Here is a 17,008-nt window from a genome sequence, read left to right as displayed (position 1 = left end):
ACACAAAGTTTTTTATTTATTCTTTCTCATTCCTGGGATGTCCCATTGCTTATAAATGCTTGCCTTGTTCAGATTACAAGTCGAAGTCATATGTACCTCAAGCACATGGGGAAGAGTCCCAAGGACCCAGATGGCACATATCACCTACAGTCCAGATGCTGTGCAGAGGCAGCTAGGGGCATATTTCCAGAATCACTGCTTCTATTAGGGTGAGAGAAAGACATTCTATGCTAACTCATAATCTTGAAAGTATTTGCTTTTCATATTTACCTAAAAGAGTGTGTTGGAGGATAGGATTCACCAGTGTTTTGAACACGGTCCAAAATAAACTTCGAAGTAAGAGAACACTATCTTCCTGCTGTCACATTTCTTTTATATACTCTTTCCCCCTATTTATTCATTAAATCATCAGTCCATTCCTTCATTTAATGCATCTTAAGGGTGTGCCATTCATTTGTCAGTCCCTGATAGGGACATAATAGAGAACAAACAGTTCCTAGTGTGTGCTGAAAACAGACAATTACACAGATAATCACACTGTAGAAGTGTAGTGATAGAGACACTGTGTTTGGAGCAGACTTTTTAGAGAGCCTCGAGGAGAGCCTTGCTCTTTAACATAAAGCACTAGCTAGATGCCCAAGGGCCCAGGAAGACTGTCTGCCCTTGCCATGCTTCACAAAGGATGGAACAACTTCTGTCTTTGCCCCTAAACTACCCACCACGTCCCTGTTTCCTCTGGGTGCTGTGCAGATTCTCCTGGAAGGCCTTCCCTGGGCCCTTAGATGAATTTGCATGACTTTCTAGTACCAGGATTCTACAAGACCAAGGCTTGTAATGTTTTATTTTTTGTTTTCCTGTTTTAAAGAGGGTATGGTTGGTTTATAATGTTGTGTTATAACATTATAACATAGTAATTCAATAACTGTGTATAGTACGAAGTTATCGCCTCAGTGTCTACTTACTGTCCGTCATCATGCGGTTGATCCTTCTACCCATTTTCCCATCCTGCAACTCCCCTTCCCTCTCATAACCAATCTGTTCCCTGTATCTGTGAGTTTTGTTCATTTGTTTTTTTAGATTCCATGAATAAGTGAAATCATAAGATGTTTTTCTCTGTGAGACATTTCAATTAGCATAATACTCTCAAGATCCATCCATGTCATTGCAAATGGCAAGATCTCCTTTTTATGGCCAAGTAGTATTCCATTGTATGTACCTTTTTATCTTTGATTTCTTGGGACCCAGCATAGTTTCTGGCACATCATAGGTCCTCAGTGAATACGTGCTGAAATGAATGAATGAACAAATGAATAAATGGCCCGCTGGTGATATTAATACTTCTATGTGGTATGTTGTATGTGAGCCTAACTTACTTAGTCTTCCTGTTTGTACAGTTTCTTTGATTAGAGAAGGAAATGAGTCTTGGAGACCAGTTTGTCAGATGCCACACAACTGTCAAGAGGGAGAGCCTCTACCAGCATCCTCTCTCTCCTGATTTCAATAAGGATTCGTAGTTTAAGGCAACTCAATGATGTTTTTTTCATTTGCTAGGACAAAATTTACCCTAAAAAGAGGCCTTGCATGTAGTTCTATAACAGGAGGGTGGGAGGGAGAAAGTCCCAGGGCGGAGAGAGGGCAGGGGATAGTAGTGGAGCTAACATACTCTGTGATTTGCTGACATTACCTGAAAAGAACCCCTGGATTATTGTCAGCTCCCCTGTAAAATAACTTGATTATAAAAGTAAAGTCAACTAAAAATATTAAGTGACTCTCCTTTTAGGCTCTTAATAATTCTGTGATATATATGAATATAAAAATAAAATATTTTAATAATATTTTAAATTAAAATATTTAAATATTTAAAAATATTTTTAGATTAACATTCACACTTTTAGTATTTTTTTTAACTCCATCACTAGTACTACCACATGGCCTTGGTATAGACATTATTCAAATATAATTTTGATTATTCCATTAACTTTAATTCACGTATAACCACAACTCTATCCTGATCCAAAATGCTTTGAGACACAAAAGATGCACAGGCTATTTGCAGAACCATGCTTCTTTTAGGGAGGAAGAAAAATAGCCCATCTTAACTCATTATCCTGAATAGTTCATAAACTTGAATAACAATTTATGAACTTGAGTGAATGTTTATATAAAGAAGTAGATTGGAGGATTCAGTTCACTGGTTCAGGGGCTGACTCTTATGTTGGTCTCACCAGGAGAGCATGATTTAAATTTACACCTCTGATGAATTTTGCATACTATGGAGCTTCAGGTTTCCTGAATACACAAAATCTGAAATATTAAATCCACAAATGTCAAATATCTTCTGGATTAAACTTCTGAGATTTGGGCCTAGGAAAACACAGTAGCCTGAACAGATGAGCAGTGAAATTAGTATAGGCCTGTACCAGGCAAATGTCATCATTGTAGAAATGGCTCCACGGCCTTTACTCACCATCTGGTCAGGGCTATATGGGATTTAGTTTTACTGGAAATAATAGTGCAATATGGCGAGAAAGGGAGATAACTGAGGAGAAAGGAGAAAGACTTTGGATTTCTTCCTGATTTAAATGTGTATTCTTTTTTTTAATTTGTTCCCCTGTGTGATCATGAATCCTGTTTCAAGCAGTAATATTGTTCTCTTGTGCAGATGAATACTTTAGATTGATATACCTGCACATTTTTGTAGGTAGCAAATTTTGTTTTAAATCTATTATTATAGCCTGGGCTGGGTAACTTAGTTGTTTAAAGCATTGTCCTGATATACCAAGGTTGCGAGTTCAGTTCCTGGTCAGGGCTCATACAAGAATCAACCAGTGAATGCATAAATAAGTGGAACAACAAATCTATCTCTCTCTCCCCCTCCCTCCCTCTCTCCTTCCTCCCTGTCTTCCTCCCTCCCTTTCTCTTTTTCTAAATTCAATAAATAAAAAACTTTAAAAATCCATTATTATATTCACATAGCTTGGAATTAGAACAAATATTGTGTGAATTTTTCCAATGTAATTTAAGAGTTGATTAATATTACAATAGTTAAAAATGCATTAATCATTTATAGTTTGCCAGGTCCTATTCTAAGTTTTATTTATATCAGTTCAATAACTCTATTAAATAAGTGCTCCCATTATCTCTATTTTAAAAAAATAATGCCCAAATCACATAGCTAGTGAATATTGAGTACAGGAATTGTAACAAAGGAATCAACTCCAGACTGTGCCATCTTAATGGGGGTGAAGTATGATAATTACTTACATTAGTGATAACTGAAGTTGCACTGTCCATAATTTTTTAATATAAACTTATTCAAGTGACTCAAGAAAGAGTTTGTTATCAGAAAATTATGTAAAGTTAATTTATTCTCTTATTATAAGCCACCTCCCTCTGTTTTACCCTGTAAGCCATTTCATTCTTCTATTTTGATATAAATCATTGGTATTCTCTCAACCCTATAAAAAATGCTTAGAAAATTTATCTCCAGGACTTTCACCTTCCTGAGTGTTTAGATTATGCTTTGTAAGTATAAACTTTGGGGATACTTTTGGATATACTTAGCAAAAGTTTTGCTCATTGTAATGTTTGCAGAAGCGTGAGCAAGGGTAGGAAACTCAAGGCGAATCTATATAAAAGCAGAAGTAAACTAAAAGTTCAAATATATATGATATGGATACAGGCCAATAGTAAAAGTGGGCTATTTAGACAATTGAGAAGAACTATTAACAGGAATTGTTCACCTCTTAGGCAGAGCGAGAGTTGCAAGTGTACGGAATTGTTATGCAGTCACTGTTTCAACTGCCGTCATTCCCTGCCAAGAGAGAGTGTCTGCAAAAGTTAGAAAAGTGTTGTCTTTTTGAGAGTAATGTGGGAGCTGAAGGCAGTTTTCTAAGACTGTTTAATTTTTCAAGTAGGTAGAAAATGAGCATTCGATTATTTATATATTTCTTTTTACTTTTATATTATTATTAATAGCTTGTAGTTATTTTCTTCTTTGAATCCCCTTCAATGCATAGTAGTAGGAAATAAGGTTTTTTTTTTCATTGTATAAGTTTCTAAACCAACTGCCCCATGGTTAGTTCAGTTTCATCCAAAAAAATAGCTCATTAACTCATAACTCTGCTTATTGTAAAATATTAAAATTTTGTTTATGAATTCATAATTTCCTAACTCTTGAAAAGTGCTATAACAAATGTTTTGAGTCTTTTTTATTTAAGGTTATGGAAAAATAATTAACATCCACAAGCCTAATCATTCCAACTTGTATGGAGCATAAAAACATAAGAACTATGTGAATCAAATTTCCCCTTTTTGTTTGGGTTTAAATCTCTGTATTATGTTAAAAGGTATTTAATGCTTGAAAGCTTTGACCTTGCCTGGGATAAGAGCCAGTTCAATCTTTTCTTGGACAGAGTTAAGCCCAAGTCACGTGATCAATAAATGCAACCAGCATAGTAAATGTATCAGGGCCCTTGTCTACAGGAAGGTAGCCCAGACCACATGATATTGGCAAATGAAGTTTTCAAGTCCTTTCATGTCCCAAATCTTTTGAAACCAACCACCTTTTTCTTGAACTTCCTTCATCTGTTAAGCATAGGCATTTTATTAATATTTTACTTCTGACTAGAAAGAACATGACCTTTTTTTCTAGAGTAAATCTAACTTCTTACAATTATATAATAATAAAAAGTGACATGTGCGAAGATTAGTAATGCCAGTGTTATTAACAAGAATTTGGTAAACATAATCATAGGGACAATTTATTGAATTTATACACAGTTTGGCTTTGTACATTCCATATTATTTATAATAAGTTATAAAAAATAAATTATATGCAGTTATATGTAATAGTAATTCATATACTATACTATAATGAGACACATACAGAGTATATAAAGCATAACATAAGTGTACATTATCTCATATGCTACAGACATTTAAGAGATACAAGTAATGACAAAGCCTAATATGTGCCAAACACTATTCTAAAAACTCTATATGCACTGATGTATTTAATCCTTACAAAAGATCTAAGAGATACAGAAAGCAGAGGTGGGATTTGAACACAGGTAATCTAGCAGCCAAGTCCAAGCCCTAAACCAAAGTGCCATTTAGTTTTATAATATTATGCCCATACTCCACAAACAGCAGCTGTTATTTCTGTTATTATTGAGGCCTAATAACAAGTGTGGAGTGTATGCCCAACCAGTTAACTTCTCTGCACATCAGCTTCCAACACAGTAATCTTCCTGGGTAACTTCTATCTCCCATGTAGCTCTCTCTGACTTTCTCTGGCTTTTTATTAGGAAGGGCTCTCAAAATATCTTAACATTTTCAAGTCACTGAATGCCTTTCTTTAAAGGAAAGTTGTCTTTTTCTAAACTTTATGAGTGATTTTAAAACTTTGCATAGAATTTTAATAACATAGATAATAGTAATAAAAACGGAAAATAATAGTTTTCTCTACACACTCGATATTTATAAATGTAGTTCCTTCTTTCCCCGAGTATATAAGTGGAATTTATAAGTTTGCAAACACAGTTTGGCAAGATATCAGGCAATCAATGTCCATTAGAACATAAGAATTTGGAAAAAAAATACTTGATTAACCAGTCAAGTCAGGGTAAAATTTAATTAAGCAATGATGACATCAGTTTCCTCTAGCAAAATGTTTTCTCAACATTTTCACTTGCTCTTAAGTTTCAACAGTCAAGTTCCTCCTTGGCCACTGGTCTTGAATCACCACCTGTGCCCTGTTTAACCTGTGCCATCTGGATTTTATTGTCACAGGAATCCTGTACTCGCTCTTCTCAAGGTCACTAACATCTCCTTCATTTTAAATTTGTGTATTTTCGGAATCTTTATTTGTCTTGACTTCTCTGGAATATTTGATTAAGTTGATCACTTCCCCAACTGAAAATCCATCCCCTTCTTTTATTGCAGTACATTAATCAAGTTTTTCTTTTCTATCTTTCCTTCTTGCATCTCTACTTACCCAATAAATACTCATTTAGTACCCACTATAGGCTAGGCACTGTCTTCTTAAAGGTTATTGATTTATTTTATCTCCATTGGTTGCCCATTCTGGGATCTTCTGTCACCCTCCCCCCCGCACACACACACACACATCTCTTTCCACTTCTTTCTTTTCACCTTTAGATAGCCCATCTTCAAACTATCAACTGCTGTTTTAAGCTTATTACTCCCAATACCATTTCGAATTAGGTAAGACCTGGAGTTCAAATCTTGGATCAAGTACTTATTAAGAATAAACATTGGTAAGTTACTGAAGCACTCTAGCCTCAGTTTTTCCATCTGCAAAATGGGGATAACAGTCATACCCACACTATATAGGGTAGTTGTGAGATAAGCTGGAAAATGCATGTGAAGAGTTTAAATGATCTGGCACCTAACAAGCATGCTATTGTTAACGGCTCCTCCTTTCTTAATCCTGTGTTCTCTTCTTCACATTCTATTCCTGGTCTTCCTCTAGCAGATCATCTCCAGCTGGTCAGTAAACTCCTCATTTTGGATAACTGTGCTGCTCCACACTCTACACGTTCAAAACCATGGCCATTTTATTTTCTCCTATGTTAGCTCTCATCCTTAAATTTCTCATTTGGATCATTGCCCTCATCATTTTTCAGGTCATAGGCATTGGAAACTCTGGACCCCTGCATTTCCTTAATCCCAAGGAGCAGTCACTGTTGAAATGTTTAGGCATTTTTTCAGGACATAATCCATAATTTATTTATCATTTGTATCTCCCGTTGTAACACAGAAAAATAATTGAGTGAATGAATTAGACTTAAGGAGGACAAAAGACTAGCCAGAGATCATGTTGATGGCAATGAGCAGGGACAGAAAGGTTAAGGGATTAATTAAGGGAGGGAGCCAGGGAGGGAGCCAGGGAGGGCCATTTCACATTTATAGTCTTGGAGGTGAGTCAATTCCTAGGGATTATGAAGACACACTGATGGGTGGCCATTGTCAAGTTAGAAAGACATCCAGCCCTCTGGAGAGCAGTTTACCTATTTATATACTCTCAAACAAGCATGCATTTTTTAGTTCCTTTCACGCAGAAGAAGTGCATAAATAATTTGTCCTTTGAATGACAGTTCTTGCCATTGTTTCCCTACCCTGTAGCTATTTGTGCCCAAAATGTAATACCTCAAGGAAAACACTTGACGTTTTTTCCTTGAACCAGAGCTTAGCTCTGTGCCCACACAGCCTGCCTGCTGCTGTTGCATCACATCTCCACCTTCGGCCAGCCTCCAAAGTGCTTTTGTAGTGAATTGCCAGGGGAGTGGTATTCCCCATAGTTGGGCCCTTGAATAATCAAACTGCCACATTCATGCTGCATCAATTATAGTGATTGCTCTCCAAAGATAATCCCATTACTGATATGTTTCTCTCCTTGGGTGGACTCTGGGGGGAATGAATCAATTTCTAAATAAATACTATTGTATTTAGAATAATTGAAATAAGCATAAGTCTTTGAAAGATTTGGATAACTTTTCCACATGAGAATGAAATGCTTGTTGCGGTCAGAAGGAATACAGCATGTCATGTTCCCTTCTTACTGTTCATGATGCAAATTCATGCAAGTAATGTGTTCTCCATATGCCACGGACAAAATTTTGCCTCTAATGTGACATTGAGACATTCAGGAATAATTATTGTAGTTATGTAAGTACATGGAAGTTAATATGCAATGAAATATGTCATAGCTAAATAGAAATGACTTTTTTATAAAATTGTTTCTCTAAAACATTTCTTATTACTATATTGCCATTTCAATTAACTAAAGATTTAAAAATCTGAAGCCATATGTTTTGATGATAAAATGGTCTATACTTTTGGGAACATTAGTACCATTTTTAAAAATTCAGCAAACACTAGTACCTGTTACCATTTAAAAAAGATTATAAACAAATTTATAATCTGAGACAGAGACAATTTTCAGGTGATGGATTTAAATGTTTGTAAGTAATTCATTTTTTATGGAAATTAAGCAGAAATAGCTAAATATAAGAAGAATAACCAATAGTATGTCTAAAGTAACATTTTCAACATAGCAAATTTTATTCTTTTATCTATAGACCTATCCTTTCTATTTCTATTTTTAAAACATATCTGATACATGTCTCTTTAAAACAAACATGATTTTTTTTATTTGACTTTATTTTCCCCTTTTCTGTCAGGTATTTTGCAACATGGATCTTAATGGGGGAGGCTGGACCGTTATACAACATCGCGAAGATGGAAGTGTGGATTTCCAAAGAGGTTGGAAAGAATATAAAATGGTAAGATAGAAGAATTTAAGTAGTTTTTGATGTTTTTGTCATGAGGTTATCTTCACCACACTATGTGATAAACCCTTGTATTTTTAGGTGTTTTTTTTTCAGTTATTTTAAGAATAAGATGATAAATTAGTGACATTATTTTCATTAAACACAAGACACTCATAAATCATTTTCAGTAAATTATTTCCATGTGTGCATTAGAAAGAAAAATGTGTTACTGAGATTCTTTGGTGAACTGTTATATATTGCCTGGATTTGTTCCTGGTTCAATGAGGGTGGGGGAAGCTAGAACTCAGACCCTCACTGGGTACATGGATCAAGACAAGGGACTTGTACAGAACTGTGGGTTGTAGAGCAAGGCAGCTACTACCGAAGGACTCCATCGCATGGCGGGCAAGTTGTAGCTGGTTGTTGACTAAGAGCTCCTCCACGTGGCTGGGCTGGACTTCTCTTGAGTACGGCGAACCAGGGCCATCAAACATCTTATGTGGCAGTGGGCATCCCTCAAGCACAAAAACTAGAAGTGTCTAGGCCTTTTTAAGGTTTATTAGATACAGAAATAGCTTGGTTTTCTTTCCACTGCATTTTTTTTCTTGGTTAAAGTTGATGACAGGGCCAGTCCAGACTCAAGGTAACAGGAGTACTCAAGGGTACGGGCCATGAAGCATGGTTCATCGGGGTCTCTAGAACAACCACAGACATTGTTACCATCATCACCATGTCCTCAGCTAATCTTTTCAATGCTTCACGTGTGCCAGCCCTATCCATAAATCTTACCCATTTTTTAAGTATCAAACTATAGTGATTGTGGCTAATATTGTCTCCATTTTAAGAGGAAAATGAACAAGTTGGAGATGAACATCTTCAAGATAATACAGATGGTTAAAATAATTCATAATTCAATAATCACACACCCAATGCCTACAATATTAAGTAGTAAAATCTACCAACAGAATGTCAAGGCAGACACAGTAATGGAAGGGGATTTTCATGTATGGACTAATTCTCTCTCTCTCTTTTTTTTTACACCTGAATCTTTTGGATAAAAGATTTATCCAAATCTTGACTATTTTTTGACAGATTTCTCTCTCAGAAAGAAAGTTAAAAAAAGGTGAGGAAAAGTGCTCTACCAACTTAAGTCCTGTCTCATAAACAATGCATAAAAATTGGTCATTGGACATCACAGTTCATCCATTAGTAGGTTCGTTGTTGGTTGAATAACAGTAAATAAGGGGTTTTAGTAAATAAAGGGAGGTCTCAAGTGGCGTCTCTGTGCCTGCAACATTTTTATCACTCAGTTGGACACTGAATGTAAGTTAATAAAGTTTGGAGCTTCACAAAGTTGGAATCTTGATGCCTTTAATAAACAATAAACTCAAAATAGGAAGGTAGGAAGCCAAAAAATAGAATTCTACAGAGATAAATGTAAATGAAAGTCTTTTACCAGACCAAAAATATGCAAAATTAACTGTAAGAATAGGGGACAAGGGTGACTGGTTTGAGAACCTAGTATTTGAAACATGGAGAGGTTTACGTCAATATAAACTCATTTTATGTTGCTGGCTTCGAAGAAAAAGACAAAGACTTATGTGCACAATCTACATTAGCAATAGCTTTTAGTTGTAAAAACTAATGCGGAACATTCTGTGCCTGCCATGGTCTGTTTGCATCAAGAACGTGCTTTCAGTTCTGGAGGTCTTCCAACTAGGGAACTCACCCCGGAGGGCACAAGCAGGGTGGGAGGAATCCAGAAATCATATTCGGAGCTGGTGAATAACTGGTGTCTAACCTGGAGGAAAAAAATCAGGTATAAACCTGATAATTGTTTTAATTGACTGGACAGAGGTGTGGTTCTGGAGCCTGCTACTCAAAGTGTGGTCCAGGGGCTAGCAGCCCAGCACTGTCTGGGGGTTATTAGAAATGTAGACTCTGAAGCCCCACCATAGACCTCCTGAGCTAGAATCTACATTTTAACATTGTTCTAAAGGAGGAATCTCCATAATGAATGGAGGAATATTCCAGAGAGGCAAAATTTGACTAAGGGTGAACAAAACTCTCTAATGGCTCTTTCCGACATGAATGGACTGGCTGTAAGTGGTAAGGAGCACTCTTCAGTGAAAATGCCCCGGTAGAAGGTAAATCACCATGTTCCAGGATTGCTACGGAGAATCAGAATGTTGGTTTGATTATAAGGTCTCTTTCTGCCCATGTGATTCTAAGAACATATGGCGAGGAGCAACCTTGCATTACATTATCACTTTGAGTTGTCACTCTGTCATTTACAAAGAAAGCGTTATCTGGCAAATCGTTTAACACATACCTAACTTTCTCACTCATTAAAAGGGGACAGTAATAATAATAATAATACCTCACCTGCCTTGCAGGGATGTTGTGAGGATTAGCTATAAGTAAAGCACTTGACACCCTGACTGTTCAATAAACAGTAGTTGTTATTATTACTCAAAGACTGCAAAATTTTTACTTAACTCTGCCAAAAATACTATTTTGCAAACCACCCTAGCTCATGACTACTTTCATGACTAAAATGGGATGTGAAGAAGTTATCTGAGATTCAAACTATAGATACAGGTTCAGGCAAATCTATAATATTTTATTATGCATATTGGTAATAGTAGAAAAAAATGAATATAAAATTGCCATCATGGTGACTTTCCAAACTAATGAATTAGCAGCTGTAAGCATCTGCTGCTGCCTGGATGAACTAATCATGTATAGTAAGAGAGATTGACATATAAAGTATGGTGTTGACTAATGTCTTGTAAGTATTTCTCAAGTATATACATCCATTTTAATTTATGCATTTTCGTTATTGGAATGAGAATGAATTATCTTGTAACCATAGCTTTGATGAAGTTTCCCCTCTCCCTCTTTCAAACAGAAAGACCATCATGTTTTCTTCAAACTAGGACAATTTATCAGCTGAGTGTCAATTCTGCACAGGCAGTAAGTGAGATAAGGCTCCAAAACTCTGAAACATTTTGGCAAAAATGAGTCCGACGACTTATTTGTTTTAATTAAAAGAATTCATCATGTGTTACAGCTTGGTTAACTTTCACCAAAACACATGGTAGAAAGTGTTGCAGTCGTTTCCTCCAGAGGTTTTCTTTCACCTAAAGACAAACTCACAGGACTCCACAAGGGACAGATGTGGACTCCTCATGCCAGTTCTCATCAATCACACCCGCTGGTGCTCCCTGCATCAGAAGAGCTGGCTGCTGGGGTGTGTACCTCCTTTGGGAAAGCGAGAACTTCTTGGCACGCACCACTTCCTCCTCAATCTTCACTGATCTACTGTAACACAACCTAAGATGCTTCACTTCTTTCTCCGGCACCGAGTGTAGAAATCAAGTTTCATCCTGCCTTCTTCTCTGCCTTTCCTCTCTCTTTCCTGCATTCTGGCTGATGCCTAAGGGCTGCCTCTTGCCTCCTAAGGTTTTCAGAAAAAACATGTTAAGATGATCAACATGAAATTACAAATATATGTCATATGTTAAGATTATCATTTTGAACCCTCTCAACATGGAAGATTTGCTACTTGTTTGATTCTTTGGCTGTAAGCCTACAAAAAACTCTTTTACCTGAGCTTTGTTTTTACTTAACCTTCCTTATGAGGCAATTCGGCAAATTCTGGTTTATGGATTTGTAAAGATGTTTGCTGAGAGGGAAGTCTGGAGTGGGCCCTTTTAATGAGGCACTTAGGGAACTATATTAACTCCTTCAAGCCATGCAAATACTATTCCGTGGCCTCCAGCAATAACACTTATCAGCAGTACTTTTGCACGTAAAGCCCAATCAAGCTAGGAGTTCCAAACAGTACCCCAGTGGCCTGACTTTATGGAAGGTAGTGACTAGTGCCCTGGAGACAACCTGGTTTTGTATTGAAAACAATTACCCCCATAAACAGAGCTTCCTATTAACTCAAATATTTCAGTCTGACCACCATACCTTCTGGGAGTTCTTTGTTTCTGGAAAGAAATTAAGAGCACATTTTCAACTGCATTTTAACATTTTTGCATTAAAAAGTGAAAAATCTATAAGAAATTTAAAACATGGGAAAAAATCATTTGTTTGATCTTTCTTGGGCTGAGTGTGTCTCAGCAGTGATCGGAAATGCAGGACTGAATTGTGAATTAAAGCACCTTTGGAAGCCACAGCCCAGCCATCATGGCCTCTTATCTGTTTTCTTTAATTACTTATATGGGAAGAGATGAAACCCATAGGATACATGGACTATGTCTGGTTTCAATTGTGTTCAGCTATAAAAAGTCGACACTTCCTATGAGCATTATCAGACAAAACAAATAAAGTATCTGAGACAATTATTTTATTAGCTTGGAAAAATACAAACCACAACTGAACATTTCTGCAAGTTTTGGCAAAAACTAATGAATATTAGTCTTTCCTCTGTGTGCATTTTTAAAACAATATGTGGTTTTAAGGCAAGTTTTAAGTCAACATCAGTTTAGGTTAATTTCCAGTGTCTTTTTTGCCTTTTATTAAAGAGCTAAAGGAGAAATAGAATTAGTAATCTACCTGAATTATGGTATAAAAATCTTTCACGTGATTGTGATTGGCACAACTAAACATAGTAGTTTTCATGAAAGAATATGGTATGACATTCTTAGATTTTATTTATGAAAAAGAAAAAAATTCTATTTTATTACTATTATATATTAATTCACTAAGAACTTGATGCTTTTTCAGTATCAGCACTGAATTTTGTTTAAACTTTTATTTTTATTTTTATGGATGTTTCAGTCTATTTGGTATAAAATATAGACCTATGGTAGTAGGTAAGCTGTTATGTACGCAATAATGTGGAAACCTTCTTTTAATGTCCATTGGCCATCTCTGTGTTCCAGTCATAAATATGAATTTTTTCCAAAGACAATCCACAGTACCTAACCAAAATTTGTCCCTTAATACAGACCTGAATATGAAAATGAGGTTTTTTACCTAACTCTTCCCTGTGTACCACTCAGATTATTTGATCTGGCTAACATATTCTTCCTAATTTTCCCTCGGCATAGTTATTTCACATCATGATAATATGATTCCTCACCTTTGGTGTACAGCAGGCTCAGCAGTGAAACGTTTAAATGTGCAGATCTCTGTACCTGCCCCAGACACATTGAGTTAGGACCAGCATGTGGGGAAACCAAGTCATCTATATTTTTGAAAAGTTCCACAGCTGCTTTTGATATGCACTCCAGGAAGAGAGCTACTGTCAGAACTAGCGATTTATTGGCATGGATTTAAGGTCTCAAAAATTACCTTTTTTTGTAGATCCCGAAACTTATGCGATATAAAGAGAATGTGATTAAAATAAATAGCAGCTGAGGGAAGCTGAAGACAGCTTCTCTTTAGCAGTAGGAAGCAGAAATAAGAATGAGAAGGTAGTCAACACTTTGGTTGATGTCATAGATTAGCCTCAGTTGCAACCTGTTGGTTCCAATTTCTTATTCAATATTTATCTTTTTGGACTAAAATGATATTACTCATTTGTATAAACCAGCATGCAACCTGTTATAAAACTACAGTAGTTCCTAGCATCTGAAAGCCTCTTAAAGAATTGTATCAGTATCCTCTTCCTAATTTTCAGGCTAAAACAAGACTCTGGATTATTCTTGTTCCCTTTCTCATACAAAGTAAAAAGGAACCTGCTCAACTTCAAATAACTCACAGTCTCAGAGGAGAGAGGCAAGCAAACAGAAAATTACTATGTATTGTGACGTATGCTCTGACTATACCACCAACTAGAATTTTGTTAAGTGCTTCTCACATATCAACATTGAGCTAAATGCTTTAGGTATATTATCTTATTTCTTACCCACAACACTCTATATGGAAACCGTATTTTAAGCTGTGTTTTGCAGGAGGAAACTGAGGTTCAGAAATGATGTCAGACTGTCCACAACAAACGTGGCAGAAAGGCTTCAAATTAGAACCAAGACAGGGAGTAGAAGTTATTTAATCAAAGCCAAGCCTTTGTTGCTAGGCATCAGATTCATGGTCGGTCTGATAAATTATACAATAGACAGATTATTAATGTGGGAACCCATTTCCCCTTCTTTCATTTATTTTTCATCTTTACGATGAAACAGTTGTTTCTGCATCACTGCACTTTTAGCCGTTAGAAGGTTTCCTCCCTACGCTCTCTCCAATAGCCATTTGATTCATTGTAGTCCAACGTTTTGCTCCCACAATAGAGCATGCGTAGATAGTTTATCAGGAAAGTGCGTGAAATAGAATTTTGGTTTCCCGGAACAAATTTTGTTGCTTACTTTTCAGTTGCTTCTTCCTCTTTTTCTCAGTGAGGAAAAAAATCAAACTGTTTAGGAAGGGATGTTAAGCTCACTTAGAGGGAGGTACCAGTCTGCGTGCCAAGACAGGGATGGAGGCTTGTAGGAATGACATTAATGGCCGTCCATTTGTGTGGCTTGCAGGAGATCTCTTACATTTCCCTGGGGAAGCTGGAGAGTTTTATCCATGCAACGCTTTCAACAGCGTGGAAATATGTGACCTAAAACTTAACACTTCATCATTCCCAGCCTCCTTATTCACATTTAGCACAATTGCGAATCCCTTCTGACTACACAGAAGAGGGAATTGTCAAGTGGCTAGAGGGAGTTTTGACATGTCTAAGCTGAGAAGAAATGCAAGGAAAACCCCAGCAGTCTTTTTTTTCTTCCCAGTGGCTGCTGCGTCTGAGAATGTGCTAGTTAGTTCTCTGACTTCAGTCCTCTGTAACTTTCTGTTTTGCTTATTCATTGGAGAAGGTAAGCTTCACTCTCCTCCTTAGTGTGTGGCACCAACTGCCATAAGAATGTTTAAAATTCTTAGCACATCCTAAATTGCTCTAATATTTCCTGCCACTGTGGATGGAACTTGTGCCAAATGTGACTTGAGTATTTTAGGAACAGAGAAGGAGCCACGGAAATCCTGACTTCATTGGGTTCTATATTTTTACTCAGAATTACAAGTAGATAGTCTTTGGGGGAATATATGAATATACCCAGTGTAGTCTGGGCAGAGAGTGTTTAGTTCATTGAAACCTAAGTTAAACTGGAGAATAACTTTTGAAGTATGCCTATATCATTTTATTTTAACTTTAAATTTAAAAATATGCACTTATTTATCCATTTTTTAAATGTAGGACCAAACCCTGGAATTCTAGGTAAATGGTTCTTTCATCATAAACTTTCCCATAATGAAATGCATCGAATTTCTAGCTTTTGTTTCTTTAAACTAGAGTAAGAGGCATGCACAGCAATTAAAAACCCTCTGTTTTATTTTTCCCAATCTTTTAGAGTTGTTTCAGAAACACATAATTCGAAAGCAATTGTTTTAGGGATTTGCTTTTATCAAGCAAACCTAAATATTTAAATTAGATTTTTTTTAAAACCTGCTTTACCCACTAATATTTAACTTATTTACATAACATTATAAATCTTATCATTACAATAACAGATCTGGCATAAGCATATTTGAGACCAAACACAACTGGCTTTGGTAAGTAACTTAACTGGCAGAGACAGCAGTGTACAGATACATTTAATTCTTTTAATATGCTCTGTGCATCAATGTATTTTAAAGAAGGAATGGAAAATACTGATTCATGTGTTAAGTGGATTAAAGGAGAAAGCAGTTAAGAACACTTCTAATGTAGTTATAATTTTATATAGCTGATATATATGAAATTTTAAAGGTTCTCCAAATTCTATCATTTGTGTTGAGAAAATAAGGATTGATGTGACTATTTTACTTCTTTCCACATACTTTTTCTTAATATAGATAAAATAAAACCTATATCAATGAATACCTCAATTAACCAGATTCTGTTTACTTCTGAAACATCAGAGCATATCCTGTTATTACCGGAGGCGTATCTTCTAAATACAAAAGTGCACAAGACAAATTGGGAGCTTATTCAAGTTCAGATCCATGGGACTGGTTCATATTACGTATTTTAGTTCAGTGTGAAGTCCGGAATTTTTGTTTTCAACCCGATCTTCAGTGACTATGATTCAGTTGGGAACTTCAAAACACACTTTCCTGAACCCTAGTTGGTGTGGCTCAGGGCGCATTCTTAGGTTGTGAGTTCGATCCCTGGTCAGGGCTGTACGAGAGGCAACCTATCGATGTTTCTCTCTCACATCAATGTTTCTCTCTTCTCTCTTCCCCTCTCTCTAAAACAAAAAAAAAAACAGAAACAGAAAAAAAAGACACTTTTTAACCAAATTACCTAAAACAAGAATTATGTTTTATGGTTACTTTCCTGAATGGCATTACAAGTTGACATAGTATTTTTCTTCCCTCTTTCCTTCCTTTATTTGTTTCCTCCTTTCATCTTCCCTCCTTCCTCATTTTTCTTTGAACTTCAGTAAAACATATGGAATGTTCAAAATATGCCAGTTTTCCACTAGCCTTTGAGGATTTGCAAATACAGCACAAGTTCTGTCCTCAAGGAACTCATAGCCTGGTCAGTCAGTAGACAGACATGCAGAACAATTACATAGAACTTCAAGCATTACCAAGGAGTACTTTCTGAGGCAGTTGTGAATACACAAAGTCTAGGATGCCAACAGTTACTTAGGGTTCTTTATTTTCCTATCATTAACATCTCCAACATTAGGAGTTGGCTTTCTTGTGGGGACAACATTTCCCCCCCATAACTA

At 36.3% G+C, this 17,008-nt stretch overlaps 1 protein-coding gene across 4 annotated transcripts in view; it reads left to right on the top strand.

The window, feature by feature from the left end:
- ANGPT1 (angiopoietin 1) overlaps positions 1-17,008 on the top strand; it is a 229,660-nt gene that overhangs the window by 168,284 nt on the left and 44,368 nt on the right. For all 4 annotated transcript variants that reach the window (XM_028534010.2, XM_028534009.2, XM_036031352.1 and 1 more), the window contains exon 6: positions 8,208-8,309. In XM_028534010.2, coding sequence (XP_028389811.1) covers positions 8,208-8,309 — 102 coding nt within the window. The remainder of the gene's footprint in view (positions 1-8,207; positions 8,310-17,008) is intronic.

Source organism: Phyllostomus discolor, chromosome 7 (genome assembly GCF_004126475.2).
Source record: "Phyllostomus discolor isolate MPI-MPIP mPhyDis1 chromosome 7, mPhyDis1.pri.v3, whole genome shotgun sequence".
NCBI classification, from domain to species: Eukaryota; Metazoa; Chordata; class Mammalia; order Chiroptera; family Phyllostomidae; genus Phyllostomus; species Phyllostomus discolor.
This window is presented reverse-complemented; position numbering and strand designations above follow the sequence as displayed.